Source organism: Telopea speciosissima, chromosome 4 (assembly GCF_018873765.1).
Source record: "Telopea speciosissima isolate NSW1024214 ecotype Mountain lineage chromosome 4, Tspe_v1, whole genome shotgun sequence".
NCBI lineage: Eukaryota > Viridiplantae > Streptophyta > Magnoliopsida > Proteales > Proteaceae > Telopea > Telopea speciosissima.
The window spans coordinates 26,842,916-26,868,097 of NC_057919.1; the positions used below are offsets into that span (position 1 = coordinate 26,842,916).

General features: G+C 39.0%; 2 protein-coding genes across 2 annotated transcripts; both read right to left on the reverse strand.

Annotated features, from left to right (window-relative positions):
* Positions 1-2,057: 2,057 nt before the first annotated feature.
* On the reverse strand, positions 2,058-17,555 carry LOC122657317 (probable E3 ubiquitin-protein ligase RNF144A). The gene is made up of 3 exons (XM_043851980.1): positions 17,327-17,555; positions 16,663-16,668; positions 2,058-2,808 (listed from the first exon to the last, which is right to left on the reverse strand). The coding sequence occupies exons 1-3, from the start codon at positions 17,544-17,546 to the stop codon at positions 2,084-2,086; spliced, it is 951 nt and encodes a 316-aa protein (XP_043707915.1). The 5' UTR covers positions 17,547-17,555; the 3' UTR covers positions 2,058-2,083.
* A 6,816-nt stretch (positions 17,556-24,371) lies between these two features.
* Positions 24,372-24,911, reverse strand: LOC122659134 (zinc-finger homeodomain protein 11-like). The gene has a single exon (XM_043854282.1). The coding sequence runs from the start codon at positions 24,909-24,911 to the stop codon at positions 24,372-24,374; it is 540 nt and encodes a 179-aa protein (XP_043710217.1).
* Between the last annotated feature and the right edge of the window lie 271 nt (positions 24,912-25,182).

Below are 25,182 nucleotides of genomic sequence, written 5' to 3' on the forward strand. Positions count from 1 at the left end.
AATGGTGGAAAAGCCATTCTTCAACACTTCAATGAGACCCAACTAGCACTTTGATGCCAAAGTTTACTATATTGTACATAGATAAGCTTCCATCGAATCAGAAGCGTCTGTAATCCTTTGAATCCCACTCCTCACTGATCCACAGCCCTCACCAAATAGCCTCATAAGTTCATGACAATGTGTCTGGAGCAGGGCCTCTGCTATCATGAATACGGAGGAGGCCGGGGATTGCATAGAATAGTCGCAGACCACTATGAACCCCCATGGAGCAATAGTGAAGGTCTACAATTATTGATCAGATCATGGAGAACACTGATGTTTTAGTCCAAGGGGTAATCTAAGTGATACCAAGATTACCAGCTCCAGAGAAAACACAGGGTTATCTTAAGCTTATAAACAAACTAAAACAACCACAAGACTTCATGATCATTAGTTTCAGAAATGCATTTGTCAAACTTAAGTACACCCCAAATGCCAAGTCACCCTTAAAAAAAAGAACAAAATCTTGAGAGAGAACTTAAATGCTCAACTGCTCTTAACCATGAAGATCCTTCAGGTTTCAAATACACAATACCTAGCTTTGCAGGAGCTTGTCCAACTCATAGCAATATCACGCTGTACCAAAACTTGGTCAACCCCATCTGTTCTTGGATTGATAATATCATAATCTCAAGCATTACTGAATTAACAGGTATGAACTTAATAAATTTCAATTCAAATCCCACGCCCCCAAATTGTTATTGAAAGAATCAAAGTGATAAAGAATAAGAAAAGAATGATATCATCACTTGCTGAAAGGAATTTTGTTCATAAGCAATTCTTCTGGATCTCATATTCATGGAAATTAGAAGAGCTTTGAAACAAATAAGTAGCAACTTAAAAATCCTATTTGTCAAAGAAAGAAGAATCATATTATAAACACAAAATAAACATTCAAGTGCTCCCTGAGTTTTCTTCCATGCTTCAAAAGTTATATACTTGTTCCATGAATAAAATCATGCCCGACAACGTAGGTTTATTCTTATCTCCCTCAACAAGATTGGCAAGCAATTCAAATCAACCAAAAAACAAGTATGAGAAGCCAATTCCCAAACTCTGTTTTAGTTCATTTTTAATGTGTCTTATTGTTCAGAGAGGATATTAATAGCATTCCATCAATGAAAGAGCACAAACCCAAGTGATCTGATCTTAAGACCCCTCTAAGATATAAACAAACAAATTCTACCATCCAAATTCCCAAAAGGACAGAATATGAAGCAGTAAGAATAGATTATGAGAATTTTGGCTACCAATTATCCATCCACATTTCTATAAGAAACTTTCTATCTACTTTGAACATTACAGGGAAAGGTGGGCTTCCACCATAGTACTATATCTCGCGATACATCGGTATCTCGGGCCTACCGAGATATCCGAAATATCCGAAATTTGGCGAAATTTTGTCGAAATATTGCATTTTTTCTGTAATATTTCGGGAGTCCATCTCGGTGGGTATTTGGCCATATCTAGGCCTGATACTTCATGGACACCCTTATTTAAGCTAAATAAACACATTTAAACCTTCATATTGCAAAAAAAATGAACTCAAAGTGGTGTTATGGGTTTGCATCCTTGATTGACTGTATACGGTCGGACCCTGTTGTATGAAATAGTTAAATACATATTGTTTAAGTACTAAAAGACATAATAAGAAATTTAAACAAAATAATGAAACAAAAATAAAGTCAAATGTAGCCTTTAGTTTAAATTTTAAGCTTTAAAGTTTAAACTCATAAAGTCATAAGCGCATAAGTCATAACTCATAAACTTCATAATAGTCAATAATTCAATACTCAATACACAAAGTATTTCTACGAAATTTACCGAAATATACCGCAATGTATCGAAATTTACCGAAATATATTGCTCAATACACAGTATTTCTACGAAATATACCGAAATTTCGCCGAAATTTGAACTTTTTTCATTTCGGAAGCCCATCTCGTCTCGGTCCTACCGAAATTATCGAAATTTCGCGATATATCGGCGATATATCACGAAATTTTGTAGCATGGCTCCAACCAATCCATACATGAAAATGTAATTAGTGTTTACACTTCTGACAATAGTGATCTTTCATGGGAGAGGCACAATTGTAGCAGAATCTAAACCCACACCTGCATCTGATCAGCAAGCAACCCTGGGACTTCTCCACATAAAAGCGACATTTGGGACACCTCTGCCATTTCCTCTGCTTAGCAAGCTCCATTACCATTAAGTCTTCCCTCCCTCTCTCATACTGCTTCAACTTCTGAAACTCTCTACAATCAATCCCTGAATGCCATGGAGTCTTACATTGCGCACAGAACAGTCTCCTGCAAATGGGGCACTCTGATTCCCTAATTACCCCCAACTCATCATTCAGCAACAGGGCAGAACAATCTCTAAATGGGCAGTAAAATTTATGGGGATCACCAATTAAAGACTCACAGAGAGCAACCTCCCACTTTTCAAACAACTCGGGTGCAAGAATTAAATGACAGGATTCAAGCTCTAACATTTCTTCACAACTCAACTCTGGGCACTTTATACTAGTTATCTTCTGTTCTAACTTGGATATCACATAACTGTTAATGCACTCACAACAGAATACATGGTTGCAGCCAATTATGGCAAATGACTCGAAATCCCACCTGGGTTCAAAGCAGATTTCGCATTGGAAAGTTGTTGCAGGAGGGCTATCAAGTGGGTCTTCCTTCTTCTGCTTGCTCTTCAAGGAAGCAGCCACATACGCAGCAACTAAGAGAAGCCCAACAGATATGGTGGAGACTGTAGATATAAGCTCCCGATTCTCTTTGATAAGGTGTCGTGGATGATCAAGGAGGTTCGAAGAGTAGTCATTAAGCGAATCGTAGGAGATCCATTCATGGGGGAAACCAAAGAGAACTGATATCATCTGCTTAACCTGGCAAATCATAGACATAGATGGGAAGATAGAGAAGCTAAATAGGCAAACATGGACTGATATGAAGAAGAATCGTACCATGGATGCCATTAGAGGGGAAGGACTAGGAAAAGAGGAATTTTATGACTCAGATACCATCGAGAATCGGAGATCGCAAAGAGAGAATTAATGTAAATAGAAATATGGAAAGTTTTTATAGTTTTATGGAATAACTGAATTAATAAAGAGGGAAGAAATGAGATAAGCATCAAGGAAGGAAGACTTCTCTTAACCACTGTTGTCTGACCCAGATAAGACAGTTGAGCCAGCTGATCTGATAAGCAGCATTTATTTTATTTTATTTTATTTGGCTTAAAAGGTCATAAAATAAGTTCAAAACTAATTAGAGATTGAAGTTTCTAAGAAAGATCATAGAAATTGAAGTCGGCAAGGAACCTGCGCTGTTGTAACCAAATTTACTGACCACCCCTTGCCTCCACAAGTGTTAATGGGCCCTGATTCATTCATTATTAATTGTGAATACATCCATTAAATATATAATTTTTTTTAATTAATTCATTAATATGTAATACGGTCCACTGATAATGGGAAGACCTTTGAACTTTTGCATAGGAAAGTGTATTACTATATGCATGTTGTCCTTTACCCCCCACCCCACAAAAATAAAAATAAAAATGCATGTAGTCAAAAACTAAGGAAGGAGTTTTCTGTCCGGAGAACGTATGACCTATGGAAAATTATCCTCTCAGGTTCCCTGCCCGGTATAGTTTCTTAGTGCCTCTAATAAGAGGGGGGTGGACCCCACTCAGGTAGTGTGTTCGGACAGGGGATAAGGTGGTCATTTTTGCCCCCTATGAGAGGAATCGTACGAACTATACTGGGCAGGGAACCTGAGAGGATAAAGATCATGTGGCCTATGCCATCACTCCAATGAGTCTATCTCACTCCTACTCATGGGAGTGCTGGCATAGGCCACACTCCCAGACAGAGAACTTTCTCCCCAAAAATTAACGGAGTCGAAGGGAGAATCTCCTATGTGTACAAATCATAGTTGGAAAACCAAGTTTTGACAAAGGCGAGTCACCTGAGTCAAGTAAAAAATTGTAAAACCTGGTCTCAAGACTCCCATGAGTCTATCTCTTTCCTACTCATGGGAGTGTGGCCTATAGTGTTGGCATAGGCCACACTCCCGGATAAAGAACTTTCTCTCCAAAAATTAATGGAGTCGAAGGGAGAATCTCCTGTGCATACAAATCATAGTTGGCAAACCAGGTTTTGACTCAGGCGAGTCACCTGAGTCGAGTAAAAATTTGTAAAACCTAGTCTCAAGACTCCCATGAGTCTATCTCTCTCATACTCACGGGAGTGCTAGTATAGACCACACTCCCGGACAGAGAACTATCTCCCCAAAAATTAATGGAGTCGAAGGGAGAATCTCCCGTGTGTACAAATCATAGTTGGAAAATCAGGTTTAGACTCAGGCGAGTCACCTGGGTCCAGTAAAAAATTGTAAAACCTGGTCTCAAGTTGTGTAGACCTTCGATCAGTGTTAAAAATGACCAAACTCGGTCCTAGTTATTATAGACTCAACATTTTTGCCCGAGGACACAAAACTCAATGAATCTAGTCAGAACTCTCTCTGTTGCGTCAAGAAATTTTCGATTGGTCCCTCGGGTGCCACAACCTGCAAAAGGATGTCAAGGGGCAAAGGAGAATCGGTGTGGTTCCGGCCTAGGACTTTCCGATGCCTAAGTAAGATCTCTCTGAGCAACAGATGAATTACTGAAATTCAAGATGGGTCAATGGAGTAGAATACCTAGGTATTAAAACTGAATATGGCGGTGTGGAGAGTCCGGGTAGTTGGTGATAGGCTTCCTTGGTAGTAGAGTCCATCATGTAGTAGATCTCCTCCTCTTGGGAGGTAGAGTCCGGGTAGGGAAGGTGTTCCCTCGCAGATAGACATGCGTGCTCCTCAAGTGTTGGATAAGATCCTTGAGAGTCGTGCACGGGTAAGGTGCATCTTCTTTGGGATAAGATCCCCTTGCCTGCATGATAGTGTAGATTTGGGTGGTGACGCCCTTGTTGACCTGTGTAGTGATCTTGGTCCTAGAGTGATCTACTAGGCCTCTTCCTCTTGAGCTCAGTGGATGAGCCTTGATGTAGCCGAGTCTGAGCTCTAATTAGGAAAAAGGCCAAAGGTCATGCCTATTCTCGGTATTATGTGTATTAGTTATTAAATGAATTTAAAAAATAAAAAAACATGACTCACCTTGACCAGGTTTAAGTCGTCCGAGTCACCAAGTTTTGAGAAAGACGAGTCGAGTCAAAAAACCTGATTTTCCAACTATGACTACAAATACCTTCCATTTATTATTACATATTTATGGATGATGGACTTTTGCATTTCCAAATTTCCCTATGCAAAAAGGTCACGCCCTTGTATTAGAAATTAATAAACCTTTTCTAAAGTCCTTTGGAGAGAGAAAGAGAGAGTTCAAATTAGACTCTTCGAGTTACGTGTGACTCGGGCATAAATACCATGTTTGGTCATTTATTATATTGACTTAGTCTACATAATTCATGACTTGGTTTTGCAAATTTTTGACCTAGTTGCTAGAATCAAAACCTGATTACACATACGTGTATGCATAATTGGAAAAAATGTCTTTTTACATTTGATTGCATCGATATGGAAAAATCCATGAAGTTTAACAAAATACATATTAAACGTACACATACAATATGTATTAAATGTATTATACATTTCCTACACCCAGATGTATGAACACACAAAATTACCGCCAACCCTTCCTAAAATAAAAAATCCCATATATTCTTAGATGCCTTGCACGCACTCTCATTGGCCCCAAGCTAATACAATGCGGTCCCTTTATTCAATTTTTTCTGTGTAATAATACGCGTATTAAGCCCTTGACATTTGACTAGTGAGATAGATAGGGGTCCCTTTATTCAATTCTTGTGAGTTGAATAAACGAATTTTGCATGAAACTTACTTCATGGTTGACCTTATCCTCCCTTGATGTTTCATGAAACCTCTCATTACTGAGTTATTTCTTCCATCCCCTCCCCCCTTCCCCTTGACTTTGATGTATCATCTTTTAGTAGATTATTTAATTTGTTCTTTTAGTCTGAAAATTTTTCTTTATCTACCATTCTTTAATATAATTTTTCATTAAAAAAAAAAATTTCTTGTAAGATTCTTATTGAGCCAAGCTGTGGTTGAACCAAGTGGGCATAGACCCAAGCACCAAATGGAATGATGTCTGGTATAGCCTGCAACCGAGACTAAAACAAAAACGACTATATAATGTGAAGGGAAATCGATAGCATACATTTGTCTTTATTTCGCTGTTTAAGTTCATTAGGGAAAGAAAACGCTACCTGGGCCTCTAGGGGGAAATAGTTTTCCTCCAGCTGTGGTGGGAGCTGAAGGGTCCAGCCCCGCTAAACGACAACAAAAATAGGGGTGGAGTGGTCATTTCATAGGTGGGTCCCACTTGGGCCCCACCTGTGAAATGACCAACCCCCTATTTTTGGGGTGGATTCAAGCACTGGACCTTCTAGCTCCCACCACAATTGGAGGAGAGCTAGATCCCTTCTAAGGCCTACACATGCATGGTGGCCAATGAGAGCATGCACGGAGGCATAAGGGGGTAGGATTTCAGCCTTTCCATGGGGGCGGATCAGTCATTTTGTACCCCATGAGTCTAGGCACAAGGGCTATTTTTTCCCAATAATTAATGTCAAGATATATTGTCTTTTTCCAAGTTTAGAAAATAGGACAAGAGTTCTCTAGGATCCAGCTCCTCTCCTTGAAGGGTGCATCGCCCAATGAGTGCCCAATGAGGCACCCAATGGCAGGGCTGTGCCACACATCCCAACGGCAGACTAAGCACGCATCTAGCTGTGTGCGGCATAACATAGCTACTGGATGCCTCATTGGGCTCTCCACTCAATGGAGAGGAATCGGATCCAGTTCTCTAACCTCTGTGGGGAAGCGTAATCCCTACGAGCATACAAGGTTCAATGGGAGAACATAGGGCGTCATTACCGCCTTTCATGGGGTGGTGCGGCCATTTCGCCCCCTCCATGTCTGGGCACAGGGCGTACACTCCACCACAGAGAATTTCTCCATAGAAAAAAATAAGAATATAGTGAAGAGAAAATGTCTAAAATGAGAGATATGATTGACATTTATAATGATTATCCAATTTTAAAGAAAATCAATATCTCTAGATCTTGAACATACTCAACAATCAATATTGAATTAAATAAAATACTTTATAACCAATGAACATATTACTCTCTACACACATCCTCGAACCGTAGATTCACCACACCATCTTAGGGTTCACAAACCCCTATGGGGATTTAGTGTGTTCCCCAAAATACCCTTCAAATACTCCCTACACACATCTTTGATGAACTGTGGATTGTGAGCAATGCTTGCATCTGATGGGGCTTACGAAATCAGATATTTTTATGGCAATGGTCGGAGACAATGTCAAAAAGTTATATAGGTGAGGGGTTGCAGTAGAGTAGGGACTATTGAGGACATTTCAATGATGCACATCTTTATTTTGGATGATTGGGTGACTAATTTGGTAAACCGAAACCCAATTTGAATTTTTCCATGTTGATGTGTTGTACATAAACCATTGACCACTTGCTTTTTCAATGCCTTGGCTTAGAGAGGAGTGGGTTCTATTTCTAGTCTCTAAAACTTAGGTATAATAAGTGTTGGAGAAAGTTTTCCTCTACCGAGAGAAAAAAAAACCCTAGATCCGACCGCCATTATTACTCTTACTAGTTGAAGGTCTGAACTATCCGTCCCTTATTTATGACACCCATCCTGTCCCCATTAATACCCATGGTGAATGAAAGAAAACCCCCCTCATAAGTTTATGTATTAAAATCCTCTGTAGTACCAGAGGGGCGGCGGTGCACATCTGGTGGCACAGAGAGGCCACGTGTGCCATGTGTGCCACCTGGCCTCAGCTGTGCCGTCGGATGTGCACCGCCGCCCCGCCGATATTGCAAAGGATCCTGGTCACATTTAGTATCAAAAGAGTTGGACAAGTAACAAATCCCATGTTTCTTTAGTTGTAAAAGGGTCTTGAAACTCACCTGTACAAAAGACTAAAATTTCAGGTAACTTTTTTGTGTGTGTGTTAAATTAGAAGAACACTCTACCTAACTGCTCCTTCTATTCCTTCTTTCTTTTCATTGTTTGTCTTTTGGATTCTCACTAGTTTTGGCTTTCTTGTAGATTTTGGGCTGCTGATATGGCAACTTAATGTCTGTATTCCTCTTTTACCCATCGTTTAGTCATAGAATGCAGTTCTAACATGTATTTTTATGTATGTAGAAGGATATTATGTGATCAAATCCTAGTTGATCTCAACTTGGATCAAATCCTTTTATTTTCTTTTATTTTTACTTTTCCTTATTTCAATGGGATTCAATCCCTTTCTTGTATCTCTTCTATATAAACAGCATTACATGTGATAATAAAATAATTCGATTCATTCTCCACTTCTCAATTTATTAAAAGATGAACTCAAAAGGGTTTTAGATCAGGCCAAACGTGATATCGCGTGCTACAAGAAGAAGATAGATGCTCTAGAGACCGAGCTCTATGAAGGACTCAGATGAGGGAGCCGACATGAGATCTTAGGCGGCCAGTATTTCTTTTTTCTTTTTATTTTTTTTGCAATTTTGAATCCCAAAAACATTGGGAACTATAGGACTCTGTAGGCAACCCAAGAGGAGGTGAATTGGACAGAGCGGAATAAAACCAACTTCAGAACTTCTTTTGAAACCCTCCACTATTTTCGATTGGGACAACACCCTACTCATTGGTGTATGGAATAGAAGCAGTCCTTCCAGTCGAATTGGAAATACCTTCTCTACGGGTCATGATGGATGGTGATATTCCAGAGTCAGAATTGATCAAGACAAGATTCCAAAAACTAAACCTCATTGATGAGAAAAGAATGCGCGCCATCGACAACATGAAGCAATACCAACAAATGGTGACACAAACCTTCAACAAGAAAGTTGTACCACACCAACTATCCGTTGGTGATTTGGTGCTTAAATAGCAAAAATCAACCATGCACAATCCACGAGGCAAGTTCAGGCCCTATTGGAGCGGCCCATACATGATTAAGGAAATACTACTCAGAAAAATGGTTCGAGAAGTGGATCTAGATAGGATTGAACTCCCTTACTTGACAAACATAGATCAGCTCAAGAAGTACTATGTCTAAGTTTTTCAAGAAGGAACTATGCTCGACCTGATCCCTTGAAAACCTAAAGGTATGTAGGCAACTTGGTGAAACAACATTAAATTCAATCACTTAAAATTAAAAAAAAAATGATCAAAAAATCAATAAAAATTCAAATCTCAAATTCAAAGAAAAAGACTGAAAAAAGCCCAGAAATAGGTGTGTTATCATGCAGACCCAAAATGACTAAGTTAAAGCCATTTGAAGTTCGGTGGCAATTTGATAATTTTAATTAGAGCTGGTGATAATAGGAGACATCACACCCGATCAGCTGCAACTGTCGCCGTTAGATTAAATTTTAAAATTCAGATTAGATTGGAGCCCTTAGATCTCTTGGTGCACCATATGTTGTCAATACACATTATCTAAGGACCACTGATGGTCTATAGTGAATCAAGGCTCATGGCCACTAGATTAGAACATGGGGCAACGGCTCAGATGGAATAGAAAGGACTCAATAAGTGTACCAATTCTGCATGTGCTAATTGCCTAATTAGCAATTAAAAATCTTTGTACCAAAAAAAAAAATTAGCAATTAGAAATGATTCCAGGCTTCGTGATCCACCATCTTTTAATCACTTGACCAATAAGAACCTGAACGACAAAATTAATCAATACAGCCCAACCAACATGCCTTGATTTGAATCACTAGATGGAGGATCTATATCCAAGGGTTCCTGAGATTCTGGAACCAAAATGAAACAAAAAGAGAAGGAAAAAGAACGCTAACCGGTGTTGTGCCTTGGCGTGTACCTACGCCCAGGCACAACTGCATACGAAATGATCGGTGCACCCCTGATTCTTTCCACCTTTTCAAAGGGATGCACCGGTCATTTAACGAGCAATTGTACCTAGGCGCAAATACATGCTGAGGCGGGATGGATCTTTATCCTCTCAATTTGCCTACCCCTACTTGACGTCAAGTACATCTAACAGAGGGAGAAAAAATGACTATCCTACCCCTTGCCCGAACACACTGCCCAAGGTGGGGTCCACCTCCCTCTATTAGATGTACTTGATGTCAAGTACGAGCAGGCAAATTGAGAGGATAAAAATTCGAAACACAACACCGGTCAGCGTTCTTTCTCCCAAAAGACAAAGAAATCTCAGTTAAGAAACTTACAGAGAACACCGTGAATGAGCCTCTCTTAGAGGCATTTCATCCAACACATATCCTCCAACACTTCAGGCATTTTTTTTTAAGATATACACCCGAGGCTGCCCCTCAAAGCTTCCTTACGCGCGCTGACCTTCGCTGGGTGCCCACCATGGGGCTTTGCCATGCTGCCCATAGGCATGTATCACGTGCCTTACTGCCTTCATGGCCGGCTGCCATGGTGCCATTGATGCACCCAGCCATGCAAGCCTTAATGCTATGCTGACTTGCTTCACTTCATGCCATGTTACTCCATATGTGGACTATGCCACCTCATCCTCTAGAACCACATACATGCATGACCATCTCACAATCATCCATCATGTTACTACCATGCACAGCCTCTACAACGCACGTGCATATACCTCATGTCACATACCCATGATGCCAAGGCTATCGTCTCGATGCATTTGCATCACCTCCACCTAGGCTGCTACTTTGACCGCCATGTGGCAATTTTTTTTAATATTGTATTTTGCTAATTACAATGCTAAGTCACCAACACGGGTCCACCTCCTTTTGAGTAAATTTTGAGTGAAGATACCGTAAACTCCATAACTTCACCATATGAACTCGGATGGATGTGATTCCAGAGTTGCATTACAAAGATGACTCGACGCATTACGACTCTCCAATACATGTCATCTTCCAGTTTTGTCATTTGGCCAACTCAAACTTTCTCCAACGATGACTCATCTGTGTCAACCTATGAAGATATGTTTCAAACTTCGCATACACATCACCGAAGGCTTTCACGTGCTACTAAAATTTTACCAAACACCTCCAAACATTACCAAACATCGCCGAATGCCATTAAAACTCTGGCAGACTATAAGATACACTACTCATGCACCGACTAGCATGGAAGAAAAACTCGATCGAAGGAGGACTTTATAAAATCCTTGGATTCAACTGAGGTTCGATGGTTTCAACTCGTTTCAACCATATTTCAGTGATTTCGACATATATGTCCATCGAAACTAGGGGAAACTTAGCTCGAAACTAGGACAGACAGGTATTTATGCCAGAAACTACCAAAAACCAGGCCAGAAACTATGACAGACACTTAGTTATGTCTAGTATCATGTACTTAGGATATTATTTATAAATAAGTAAATACCCCTTATTTGAATCCAATAAAAATAGTGAAAAGAGTTAAATTCCTAAAGGAAAAAAAGTCAACCCCCCCTAGTTCAAGAACAAAAACTGGATTTTCGACGATAGATACAATTTTCAACTTTCTAATGTTGGGGTTTTTCTCAAATCTAAAAATTTTATAAATCTTAATATAGTAAAAAATTGTTCAAAACCAGAAGTGCGGTAAATTATTCATTTGTTTTGATGCCCAAAAAAATATTTTCATTCAGAACGATTTTGACAGCATTTGCGTACACCAAATTAAGTTTGATCAGTACATAACTCCTTCAATATAAATTAGATTTAAACAATCTTGGACTTGTTGGAAAGCTATCAAAACAAAATTTTCTAACAAATCCAAGATTGCTTAAATCTCATTTATATTGAAAGATTTATGTTCCAATCAAACCTTATTCGATACCATATCCAAGAACAATATATAGTATCAAACTTGGATCAAAACCACAAGTAAAATTTTTAGTGTTCTCTATGTGAAACTAATGCATGGATTGCGTTTAAATTGTAAAAAATAGACAGCATAATAAGAATCAGGGAAAAAAAACAACTTCTAGGCCTCGAAACCAAGGTTCAAGTTAGCCTGAAGAAAGTCCCAGGTTTCGATCGAAATATGATCGAAACCAAGACGAACTCGGTTTTTTAACTTTGCTATCTAGTACCTATTGCCAAATTAAAGCCAAATCACTTTACAACCCCTGTGATATATTTGTACACCCCTATATATATTATTGCAGCTGCTAACTATACTAACTGCTGTGTAAGTGTGTTGATCCTATTTGAGTTGACAACAATGACAACACCACTGCCAAAGCTCCAACAGTTTTCTTATGGTCTATCTACGGAAGATGGTTCAAACAAACATTAAGATTACTAATGAATGCAATGCCTACTTTCTTCGCCCTGGTTAAACCCAAATCAAGCACCTGTTTCCGTTAAAATTCAATGTTTATGTCATATGTTTAGTCCCGATCCTTTTCATACCCTGGTCTGTGCATAAGTTACATGTTTTTTTTCACCAAAAAAAATTTTGTTTGGGTGAATAGACAACTATTAATACAAGCGCCAATGTCTCCGGGGTACTAATTAAACTGAAGAAAAATAGAGAAAACTTCACAGATGGGCAACACTATATTGCCTAGCTTCTCCAAACTAGGGGTGTCACCTATTAGCATGCATTAGCTCAAGTTCAGCATACCGTGTCATACATTTGGGAAAAGATCAGCAATGGTCTCTCTGTCCAAGAAATCAGAACTAAGCTCAATGGTCGAAAAGCCATTCTTCATCACCTCAATGAAACCCATCTAGCACTCTGAGTTCAAGGTTTACTACAGTCTATATAGATAAGCCTCCATCGAATCAGAAGCGTTTGTAATCGTTTGAATCCCCATCCTCAGTGATCCACAGCCCTCACCAAAAAGCCTCATAAGTTCATGAATCAATGTGTCTGGAGGAGGGCCTCTGCTATCATGAATATGGGGGAGGCTGGGGATTGCATAGAATAGTTCTAGACACTGTTACCCCCCCCCTCCCCTTGGAGCAATAGTGAGGGTCTATGACTATTGATCAGCCCATGGAGGTCACTGATGTCCTAGTCCAAGGGGTAATCCAAGTGATACCAAGCTTAACAACTCCACAGAAAACATTGGGTTATCAAGCTGCAAACAAATAAAACAAAGGGCCAACCGCAAGACTTCATGATCATTAGTTTCAGAAATGCAATTGTCAAACTTAAGTACACCCCAAGTGCTAAGTCACCCTTCAAAAAAGAACAAAATCTTGAGAGAGAAGTTCAATGCTCAACTTCTCTTAACCATGAAGATCTGTTAGGTTTCAAGTGCACTATCTGGCTTTGCAGGAGCTTGTCTAACTCGTAGCAATATGACTCTGTACCATCAAATTAGATGGAAGCCCTTTTGATTTCTTTCAGGCTTCAAGAGGTATCCGCCAAGGATGCCTCTTAGCCCTTATTTATTTATTGTAGCTATGGAAGTTTTGTCTAGATTACTCTCTACTTACAAGGAGTTGAATCTTTTTCAAGGCCTTAGGGTCTCAAGATCAGCCCCAGAAATATCTCATTTATTATTTGCTGATGATATTTTCATCTTTTGTCGGGCTTCCCAGGAGGACCTTCTGACCATTAAAGCTATCCTGGATTTGTTTTCTGATCTCTCAGGACAAGAGATAAACCTTTCCAAAAGTGGCATTCACTTTAGTCGGAATGTTTCTATCAGGGATAGGACATCTCTTTCTGCTCTCATTGGCATTATAGAAATTACAAAAGATTCAGTCTATTTGGGTACTAATCTATTCCATTGCAGGTCTAAAGTCAAGGAGTTAAGTGGTGTTATTCTAAGAATGCAAAGGAAGCTTTCTCTTTGGAAAACTATTTTTTTTTTTATCATATGCAGGACGTAATATCTTGATACAATCAGTCTTGGCTTCTACTCCTGCATTCTTGATGAATTGCTTCCTTTTTCCTCTGAAAATCTGTCGAAATATTGACTCCATTTGTCTTAAGTTTTGGCTGGGGACCTCTGAGAGTAAGAGAAATTCTACCTTGATTGCTTGGGAAAAAATGTGAACTCCTAAATCTTGAGGGGGACTAATTTCATAAGGTTGAACACCATAATAAAGCTTTACTTTTGAAATTAGGGTGGAGATTAATCACAAACCCCTCTTCCCTGTGGGCTTGAGTCTTGAGAGCCAAGCACTACCCCAAATTGTCTATCTTTGACCCTAAAACTCAGGCTAGAAAAAGCTCTTGGGTATGGAATAGCGTTTCTCATATCATTCCTCTTCTGGAAAAAATGGTACTTAAGAAGGTTGACAATGGGAAAACCTCTTTCTTCTGGACTGAACGATGGATTCCCTCTCACTTTGGTTCCCTAGTAGATTCAGCCAAAAAACCCTTATCCCCAGCTAATAGAATTGATACTATTGCTAGGGTTGCCACGGAATCTAAATGGAATATGTCTCTTTTGACTAATTTATTACCTCTATATATATCTTCTCTTATTCTAAATTTTATTTTGTCAAATTCTGAGGACAGTTGGTGGTGTACTCTGGCCAAGGATGGTAAATTTAGCACTAAACTGGCTGCTAAATCTCTTACCTCTGTCTCTGCCAATACTAACTTTTTTATCTCCTCTTGGTGGAATTTCTTTTGGAAGCTTAAGATTCATCCCAAATTTAAAATGTTTTTCTAGCGTGTCCTAAATGCAAGAATTCCTGGTCAAGGCTTGTATTTCCAAATGGCTTCAGATCGACCCTACCTGTGCTTTTTGTGGAAATTGTATCGAATCCTATTGACATCTATTCCTATCTTGCGATTGGGTCAAACACATATGGGTGGCCGGACCACTGGGATTAAGAACTGAATATCTGGCCAAGGCCTCATTAAAAGACCTCTGTCTGAATCTCTTTTCTTCTCACCAGTTAGACAAGCAATCTACCAGTTGGTTTTTTGAAGTTTTTATTATAACTTGTTACTCTATCTGGTCTGCAAGGAACAAGACTGTTCTTAGGTCTGAGAAACCTAATCCTGTTTGGGTAGTAAATCAGGTCAACCGTTGGATTTCAGATTTAAATTTATTCCCCCCCCCCTCCTCCTTCATTTTCATCCCACAATGTAATTAATACCATGAGGAGGAGTTTAAATTCCCTAATTTGTCTTCCTTACGAAGATTCAATTCTCCTATTTTAATTTGTGCAGGATTCCAGAGTCCGAGAGTAAGTTTGGCAGGATGGTCATATATTATTTTGCTAGATGGCAGATTTTTGGTAATTGCTGCAGAATATATAACAGCTACCACTTTTTTGGAACCTGAAGTATTCAGTATTAGGGTTGGCCTGGATCATGTTACCAGCATAGGGTTGAAGATAAAAGAAGTGTGGTGTTCCAACCAACAAATCACCGATGTTCTTCCATCTCCAACAACATCCCCTAGGCCTTGGTATCTCATTAAAGACTTGATATCTATTAGTAATGTAGATCATGATATCTCTTATGACAAAAAAGGAGATAATCTTTGTATAGCCATTGCGCTTAACCTAGCTAAATACGCACAAACCAAACACTATGTACATCTTTCATTTTTCTAATTCTAAAGCTTTTTGTTTTACCATAAAAAATATATATATATATGACTCTGTACCAAAACTTGGTCAAGAACATCTGTTCTTGGCTTGATAATAGTCATTATCTCAAGCATTACTTAATCAACAGATATGAATTTAATAAATTTCAATTCAAATCCCACAACCCCAAACTGTTATTGAAAGAATCAAAGTGATAAGGAATAAGAAAATAAAGACATTGTCACTTCTGAAAGGAATTCTGATCATAAGTAATTCTTCTGGATCTCATGTTCATGCAAATTAGAAGAGCTTTGAAACAAAAAAGAAGCAACTTAAAAATCCTATTTGTCAGAGAAAGAGGCATCATATTACAAACACAAAATAAACATTCAAGAGCTCCCCGAGTTTTTTTCCATGCTTCAAAAGTTCTATACTTGTTCCATGAATAAAATCATGCCCGACAAAGTAGGTTTATTCTCATCGCCCTTGACAAGATGGGCAAGCAATTCAAATCAACCAAAAACAAGCATGAGAAGCCAATTCCCAAACTCTGTTTTAGTTCACTTTTAATGCGTCCAATTGTTCACAGTAGATATTAATAGCATCCCATCCATGAAATTTAGTTAGAAAGAGAAGCTAATTCTCTTCAGTTCTAAATGAACAGGCAAAGTAAGTGATGACTCAAAAAAAAGAGCACAAATCAACTGATCTGATCTATGCATTCCGCAGTTTGGGTAAACTTTCAGGCCCCTCTAAGATATAAACAAACAAATTCTACCATAAAAGATCAAAATATGAAGAAGTAAGAATAGATTATGACAATTTTGGCTACCATCAAAGACTCCCCCTCCTATTAATAATTTCCATTTACATTTCTATACGACACTTTCTATCTACTTTGAACATTATAAGGGACAGGTGGGCTTCCACCAATCAACACATGAAAATGTATTTAATGTTTACAGTTCTGACAATAGTGATCTTTCATTGGAGACCCACAATTGTAGCAGAAACTAAACCCACACCTGCATCTGATCAGCAAGCAACCATGGGACTTCTCCACATAACAGCGGCATTCGGGACACCTCTGCCATTTCCTCTTCTTAGCAAGCTCCATTACCATCAGGTCTTCCCTCCCTCTCTCATACTGTTTCAAATTCTGAAAATCTACACATTCAATCCTCGAATGCCATGGAACCTTACATTGTGCACAAAATAGTCTCCTGCAAATGGGGCACTCTGATTGTCTAATTATCCCCAACTCGTCATTCAACAACAGGGCAGAACAATCTCTGAAAGGGCAGTAAAATTTTTGGGTCTCAGGAATTAAAGATTCACAAACACCAACATCCCACCTATCAAACACCTCGGGTGCAAGAATTAAACGACAGGAATCAAGCTCTAACAGTTCTTCACAACTCAACTCTGGGCACTTTATACTCGTTATTTTCTCTTCTAACTTGGATATCACATAACTGCTAATACACTCACTACAGAATACATGATTGCAGCCAATTATGGCAAATGACTCGAAATCCCACCTGGGTTCAAAGCAGATTTCGCATTGGAAAGTTGTTGCAGGAGGGCTATCAAGTGGGTCTTCCTTCTTCTGCTTGCTCTTCAAGTAAGCAGCCACATACGCAGCAAATAAGAGAACCCCAACAGATATGGTGGAGACTGTACGTGTAATCTCCCGATTCTCTTCGAGGTGGTGCCGTGCACGATCAAGGAAGATGGAAGAGTAGTCTTTGAGTGAATCGTAGGAGACCCATTCATGGGGGAAATCAAAGTAAACTGGTATCATCTCCTTGACCTGGCAAAGCATTGACACAACTGGGAAGATAGTGAAGCTTAAGAGGCAAATATGGAATGATATGAAGAAGAATCGTACAATGGATGCCATTGCAGGGGAGGGACTAGGTAGTAGGGAAAGAGGAATTTAATGGACTCAGACACCATTGAGAATCAGAGATCAAAGAGAGAAAGAATCAATTGAAAATAGAATGAAAGAATAATCGATGTGTTTTTTCTATTGATCTTTAAGCTGAATTAAAAAAGAGGAAAGTAGGTATAACGTGTAGGATAATAGTTCGTTCTGACTGACGGAGTGAGAGAAATATAAGCAAGGAAGACTTTTCTTCCTCCTCTTAACCAGAAATTGAGGCTGCCGGCTAACTTAGTAGGGAAGGAAACTGCGCCACTAAATCACTAAATCCAATCCAAGCCAATCCTGAGCTACTGATCATCCCTTTCCCTCCTTCAGTCCTTCCTCTCTCTCTCTCCCCCGCGTTCGACCCCTCCCCATGGACCACATATGCGCTAATGCGCCCTCCTGTCAATGACTCACTCGTACCCCCACTAACTAGAAAACAATTAATTAGACCCACATCATAGGCATGTAACCATCTAATACTAGGGATGTAACTAGATGGGTTACGGATTGGATGTGATTGGATTCGGATATTCTCTACCTCCAGGATATAGATATTTCTAAACAGATACGGATGTAAATTGAATTTAGATTTTCAACTATCCATTTACATGTCTGACTGTTTAACCTAGACCTTCCTCTCCCCACCAGATATAATTCACTCTCAATCCATGTTTTAGTCTCATAATTCTCATTCCCTCATTCTTTAAAGCTTGTTGAATCATCAAAAACCCTCTATATCATTAGTTGGATATTTATTCGGATCAGGTAACTTGTTTTTCTAGGTTATTCGAATAGAAATTTGGATACCCCTAAACGAATATGTACACCCTTGAATCAATACGAATGCAAATCGAATTCGACTTTTCAGGTGCCCATTTACATCCCTAGCTAATACCAAAATAAGGACTTTGTTTTTTCTTGTTAATTGTATTACGAAGGAATCTAAGGCCGAAGGGTCTCTCTCTCCAACTAGTTTTGCAATATTATTTGATGCGTGGTAAAGTGAAATTGGATGAAATATAACATGACAAGATGATAATGTTATCTTTGATAAAACTATGGGTTATTATTCATGTAACAAAGGTGGGTTACATTTGAAAAAATAACAAAATAGTGAAAAGACCAATAAGAAATGAGTACTGAGACATAAAAGTATCAATTGGGTGGGGTTAAACTAGACATTTCATTTTATGTTATTAGAATTTCATGATTGTATTGTTATTTGATATTTAAAATGGCATTTTTGACATTTCATAACATTCTCCCTGCCTTACCGCTTTCTTTCTCTTTCCGTCCGAATCATCGTTGCAACCATCTACAGCCTCCTCAACGAAGGCAACCGACCCTCTTTCTTCTTCCCACCTTTAATTAATCATATGGTTAGTAGTTAGCTTAGGTCCGACCGGTGAGAGTCGTACAGAGTCCAATTCGCAAAGCACTTGATTCAACAACCATTCCTGCTAGAGGGGTCTCCGTCAATAGTTCTCAGATGAATTCTTCTGGTAAAATCGTGTTCGAGAGCTTGGAAAGGAGCTCAAGAAGTCTGAGCAACTTCAATGGCGGTCTGAGGATTAAGCATAGAGGAATGGAAAGATCTTATTCTGCAAATGTCAGAGTCACCCCTGTTCTAAACATTCCGGTTTGTTCGCTTCGTGGATCGTGGAAGTCTGGTTCTGTCTTTGGATTTGGGCAGTTTTTTTCTTCTCCTCATAAAAGAGATGGAACATCCACCAAAAGCCATACCAACAGAAATCGCACTGACTAGAATTGATTTGGTTTCAGATTATTATTCAGGTAACATTTTTCAATTTTTTTTGAACTTTCGTTGGTTTCCTCTCAGCCCCACTGTTCTTTGGTTGTTCCACTGTGAAGGGTCTTATTCACTTACATATTTTAGCTGTATATATGAGGCAAGGTCTTTCACCTAATGTAGGATTTCTTCCACTGATCTGTAAAAGGGTTGGAATCCTTTAAGCTTTGCTGGGTTTTCTGATTTCTTTCTACTGGGCTCTATTATTGCTGGTTCTTTTAATCTCTTCTTAGGAAAGATCTGACTTATCACAGTACTAAGCAGTAAGACTATAAGAGAGATTATCCAGTTCACAAGATCAATTTTTTGTTCTAAGTTTGCTGATTCTCAATTTTTTATTGTAAGTTTGTTGATTCTTTGCGAATCGGACAGCTCAGATCTAAATTTTAATTTTTGTTTACAAATGAAGAAAGAGAAGGGAGGAGAGTTGCAGCAGAGAGAGAGAGAGAGAGGAGGGTTGGGTCGCTGTCGTGCTGGTTGCCGTCTCCAAGAGTTACAACAGAGAGAGAGGATGGTGACCAATACTCCACGACAATGAAAGATCAATGGTGATGATCAGCCCTTCATTTTGGGGTGTAGCCAGAGTAGGAGAGGGAGGTTAAAAGGCTTGAAGGAACATGTCCAACTCAGATGTCGATGGCAGCATGACCAGCCCTTCGAAGCAGCAGCAGCAGCAGCGTTGTGCCTGAGATTGATCAACTTGCAATGTCATCGATAGAAGCATCAGCGTTGTTGGGGAACATGGTACTGTGGGACTTGAACCGATCCTTTTAGAAACGAATCCAATTTTGGACCACCGTCTCCATCATTAATTCCTTGTGCGCTCTGTATTCCTTCAATGAGATAGTCACCATATCAAATATTTGGTTTCGAGAGTTATAACATCGATCTGGTAAATCAGAAATTTGGCGTCGTTACCTTCAGCCAGCAAATATAAGTGATGCTAATAGATTATTTTGGGGAAAGGTTACTAAATCTTGTTTGAGTTTTTGGTTTTTTTCCTCCGGTAACAAGAGAGAAAGAGGTTGGGTTGGTTCATGGTCGGAGGAGACGATAGATGTTGTGCAGATGATTTTGGGGAAGATGTGTGGTGCAGAATTACATTTTAACCCTTGTTAACAAAATTTAGTTAAAATTCTAGGGCTTTTTTGACTTTTCAGCAATGAATGTGATTTTACCCAATTATCGTTATAAATTTATTTTCAACTGTGTCCTTGATTGTAGTTTTAAGAGGGTAGTAGGTGTCTTGTTATGTTTGGATAAATAACAGACCCTTGTTACGTTAATAATTCCCCTAAAACTATATATGTGTTTCATACACTTTCTTTTTTTGTTTTTGGTAGAAGTGTTTCATACACTGATGGGTATAACTTGACAATATCTAAACAATGAAATAAACAGAATATTCTTACAATATTACAGCTAACACCCCTCCTAAATTCAAGGTTTATTGGTGAAGACCAACTTGATTATGGACACCAGCAAAAGAAAATAATAAAAAAGATGCGTTTTGGTAAATGAATTTGCAGGTTGATGCACTGATGGAATAAAAGGAAGAGTGAGAATACCACAAAGAATATGGTGACGAACAAAATGACAATCTATTTTAATATGCTGAATGCATTTGCGAAACATGTTATTGTGAGCAATTTGAACAACACTTATGTTGTCACAATATATAGTGGTCAGAGTTGAGAAGGTGACACCTATATCTTGAAGAAGCTAGCGTAGCCAGATAAGTTTAGTAGTTACATCAACAAGAGCTTGGTACTCGGCTTTAGTACTAGAATTAACAATAACACTTTGTTTCTTGCTAAGCCAAGAGACAATAGATTCACCAATAAATCAGCAGCAGCTCGCTGTGGAACATCAATCAATAACACCACCTTCCTAGTCAGCATCAGAATAGTTTCTCAACTCAAGAGAGGAGCTGGAGGAGTATAGTAAGCCATGGGGGAGAGTGCCCTAGATGTAGTGAAGAATCCGTAAAATAAAAGCAAAATGAGTGAACCATGATATAGTTATGAACTAGATGAATTGATTGACAAGAAGGACAACATAAACGATGTTACAAGCAGTGATTGTCAAGTATGCAAAACTACTAACAAGTTCTCCATCAATTGCACATAACTTGGTGGTTAATTCAAGAGGAGTGTCAACTATTATGTTAATCGGTAATCCTTGCTTGAGACATTAGAACAGACACATACTTGGCTTCAAACAAGAAATATTCATCAGAGGTAGAGGAAATTTAATGTCAATAAAATATCGTAACAACCCAAGATTCATCTCAAAAAGCTAATGGAGAAATAATGTTAAGGATTGTATGCCCGCAATGTCAACCCTCGTAATAAACATATCATCCATATAAAGTAGTACAAGCACAATCCCAAAAGTCGTATGGCGAATAAAAAGAGCATTATCTTGTGTGTTTGATGAGCACCCAAATTCGTAGATTGTGGAACTGAATTTAACTAACCAAGCCCAAGGAGCTTGTTTAAGACCATACAAGGCACACCGACACACCTGATGAAGGCGATGAGGATATCTTGACGATGGTTTCATATACACCTCTCCTTACAATCACTATTTACACACACATTGATTGGCTGGGGTGATCCCAAGTTGACCAATCCCAAATAGAAGCACTGTCTCACATACATAGTAGTGTGCACACCTACCTCACAACCACTATGTGGCCAAGTATGCCAGGTTGTGCACAACTATCCTGCAGAGCACATGTGACAATCTAATATCCATAGATATAATCAAGCAACCACAACAACACAAGATGTACGTAGTTCAACAATGTGCCCAAGTCCATGGAGCAATGCCCCACTTGGGACTCGTATATTGCTCGATACTCAACACTATTTTGTAGCTACAACAGCAAGGAGCAACAACCCACAGTTTACACAACTACTTGTGAGGGTGCTACAACACCCAACTTCAAGCAATCACACTATCAAGAAGCTACAACTCTTCTTTATGTCCAACCCCAACTGAATACCCCAATACAAATAATGATGGGCTTATATGAATGCCCTAAATACAAGCTCAAACACATATATATCCCTCCCAATACAATTCACTTAGGCATTTAAACAAGGACCTAGCCTATAGTGAAAAACATACAATGGGATTTGCCAAAGGAATTACCTATACCAATTGGTAACCTCTAGAGATGACATAGAATGAATGTCTTCAATAAATGGAGTAGTCCTCATCCTCATCTTCTCTTTCTTTTCTTCTCAAACCCTTGAGATGTCTTCTTAAAGGCACAACATCAAAGTTTCACATGAGGGCTTAAACCATTGTTCTTGAGCAAGCTAAGCATACCTTAACTTTCTTCACAAACCCTTCAATGTGTTCTTGAATTCATTTCACCAATCTTCCAATTGAATGCTTGAATCCATCAATGCAACATGAGGATTGAGGATTCTTGGGTTGCAAGGGTTGATCTCACTTAGCGGGGGGGGGGGGGGGGGGGAGGGGGAGAAATGGAGATTCAATATGAAGGTCATTTTCGTCTATTAATGGTTATGGCAAATGATATGCGTTGAGAAGAGATAGAAGGTAATTTTCATCTACGATCTAACAAATGTAAAGAAGCGTGAGGAGGATTGAGGGTTGTTCCCACCTATGCGTGGGCATGACCCGTAAAGAAGTGTGGTGGGATTGTGAGTCCATTCCACGGGTTTGTGGGTATATTACCAATGTAATGTGTGTGAGTCCATACTATCCAAGGATAAATATGGTAATGCTTTGTGTGTGTGTGTCTGCTTACCCCACCTGAGCGTGGATTTTATGACTTATATAATGTTGTATGATTAGCATTATAGCTAGTATGTGTATAGGATATCACTCAGTTATACTAATATACCAGGTTAGGTATGGATTTAATTATACATCATGGATGTTTTATGGCGAGATTTACTAGAGTAGATTTTATTCACTAGGTTGTGGTAGTTTACCCCTTTGAGGACATCTTTCTAGATCTTTTCAGGATGAGAGGAGAAAAGTTCGATGATCAAGAGCGACGAGTTGAGGTGCTCGACTTCCTGCACTGCCAAACTTCGTATTTTGATTTATGGATATATGGATGGCTGTAAAGAATTTTACATTGAATGTATTGTAATTATATATATTCATAGGGATTTCTTGTGGAATGGAATAAGATTTGTCTCTGCTGATTTTACTTTGATTATTGATGTTATTAGGATTATATAATCACATTATTCAAAATTTTAATTGGCCTTCAGTCACCGCCCGTGAGAACTGCACTTTCCTTTATTCTGGGACTATGGCGTTACAACAACACCCTCATCTGGTGCATGCCCATTCACTATTTCTCTCTCACATAGGATCCTTTATTATTTTCTCTCTTTTATTATGACTGTGTGAAACCCATGTGAATAATTCTGTTATCTGCACCGCTATTACTCTTTCTCTCAAAAAAGAAAGAACAGACCCCATTAAAGATGGGAGTGAGGTGTAGATTCTTCCCCACTACTATTCACTGGAATAAAAAATTTGGATTGGATTATTTAACATCTAATTAAAATACAACAATAATAGGATAATATCACTTAAGAACTTAATATTCCTCTTTTAAGCAATAATCATGGAACAAATAGTATATAGATCATAATCAGAGAGTAGATTTAGATCTAGTTTAATGATTGAGTTTTTTTTTTTTTTTTCTTGGGGGGGTGGAGGGGGAGGGGAGGGAGAGAAAAAAAAAAAGTTAAATTTTTGCATAGAAGAACCTAAAATGGGAAGAAATAGGACATGGCTATACAAGCCTACATGTAGACTACCGAGCAAAGCAACATTGACTGCATAGAAAAACGAAAAAAGTTATATACAAGAGGCCATATCTACCATGGGGCAAACTATTGATATGGTTGTCCACTTGGAATAACAAGTGTAGCCTATCCCCAACTACCCAATTCACCAACCAGAACCCAACCCAAATGAAAACATCAACGATTCTTATGGTTGTGGAGCCAAGCCTTGAAAACATGCCTGGGCACCCCAATATGCTGATAGAACTGGTTGGTCTCATCCCACCTATTTTTATGCATACTCCACCCAAGACTTTTTGCAAATGCAAACATCCAATGCCTCTGCTCCTCCGTGAACTTTGTCCTTGGCCTCCTCCCCTTACTAATCTGCACCACCTCTTGATGCTTCTGTTGCTGCCGTAGCTGCTCTGCTACCATGAGCTCTTGCAACTGCTTCTCCTCCTTCTCCTCTTCTTGACTGTCCACACTCACTTCCACCTCCTCTGTTTCAACCTTCACAGTGTGATTGCTACTCTCTCCCTTCCCATCATCAATACAACCGCTGCCTACCACAACTATCTTCTGGTGGATGTTTTGGTGGCAATCACATGCCCCACAATGGAAGCCACCAGCGGTTGGGAAGAATGCTTGACAACCGTCTGTAACATGGCCACCAAGGTTTGTTGCTTGATTTCTCATGCAAGCACCATACACAAACTCTTTCTTGGGGTTCTCCATGCCTTTTTTTAGTGTTCAAACATTTGAACCTTCTCTAACATATATAATAGAGCAGCCTTGGTGTTAACGATGGTGTGATAAATACAGTTTGGTTTTAGTATATAGGAGTTAAAGTGAAGAAGGTAAAGTTAAATTTACTTTGGGCTTTACTATCTATTTGGTAAGTTTTCTTTATTTCGGCCGTTTGAGTCAAACTGTTTGACTTAGGAGCCTTCAATGATATTCTTGAAAGATCTCCATTTTGGGCATGTTTTAAATACAATTTTTGCAT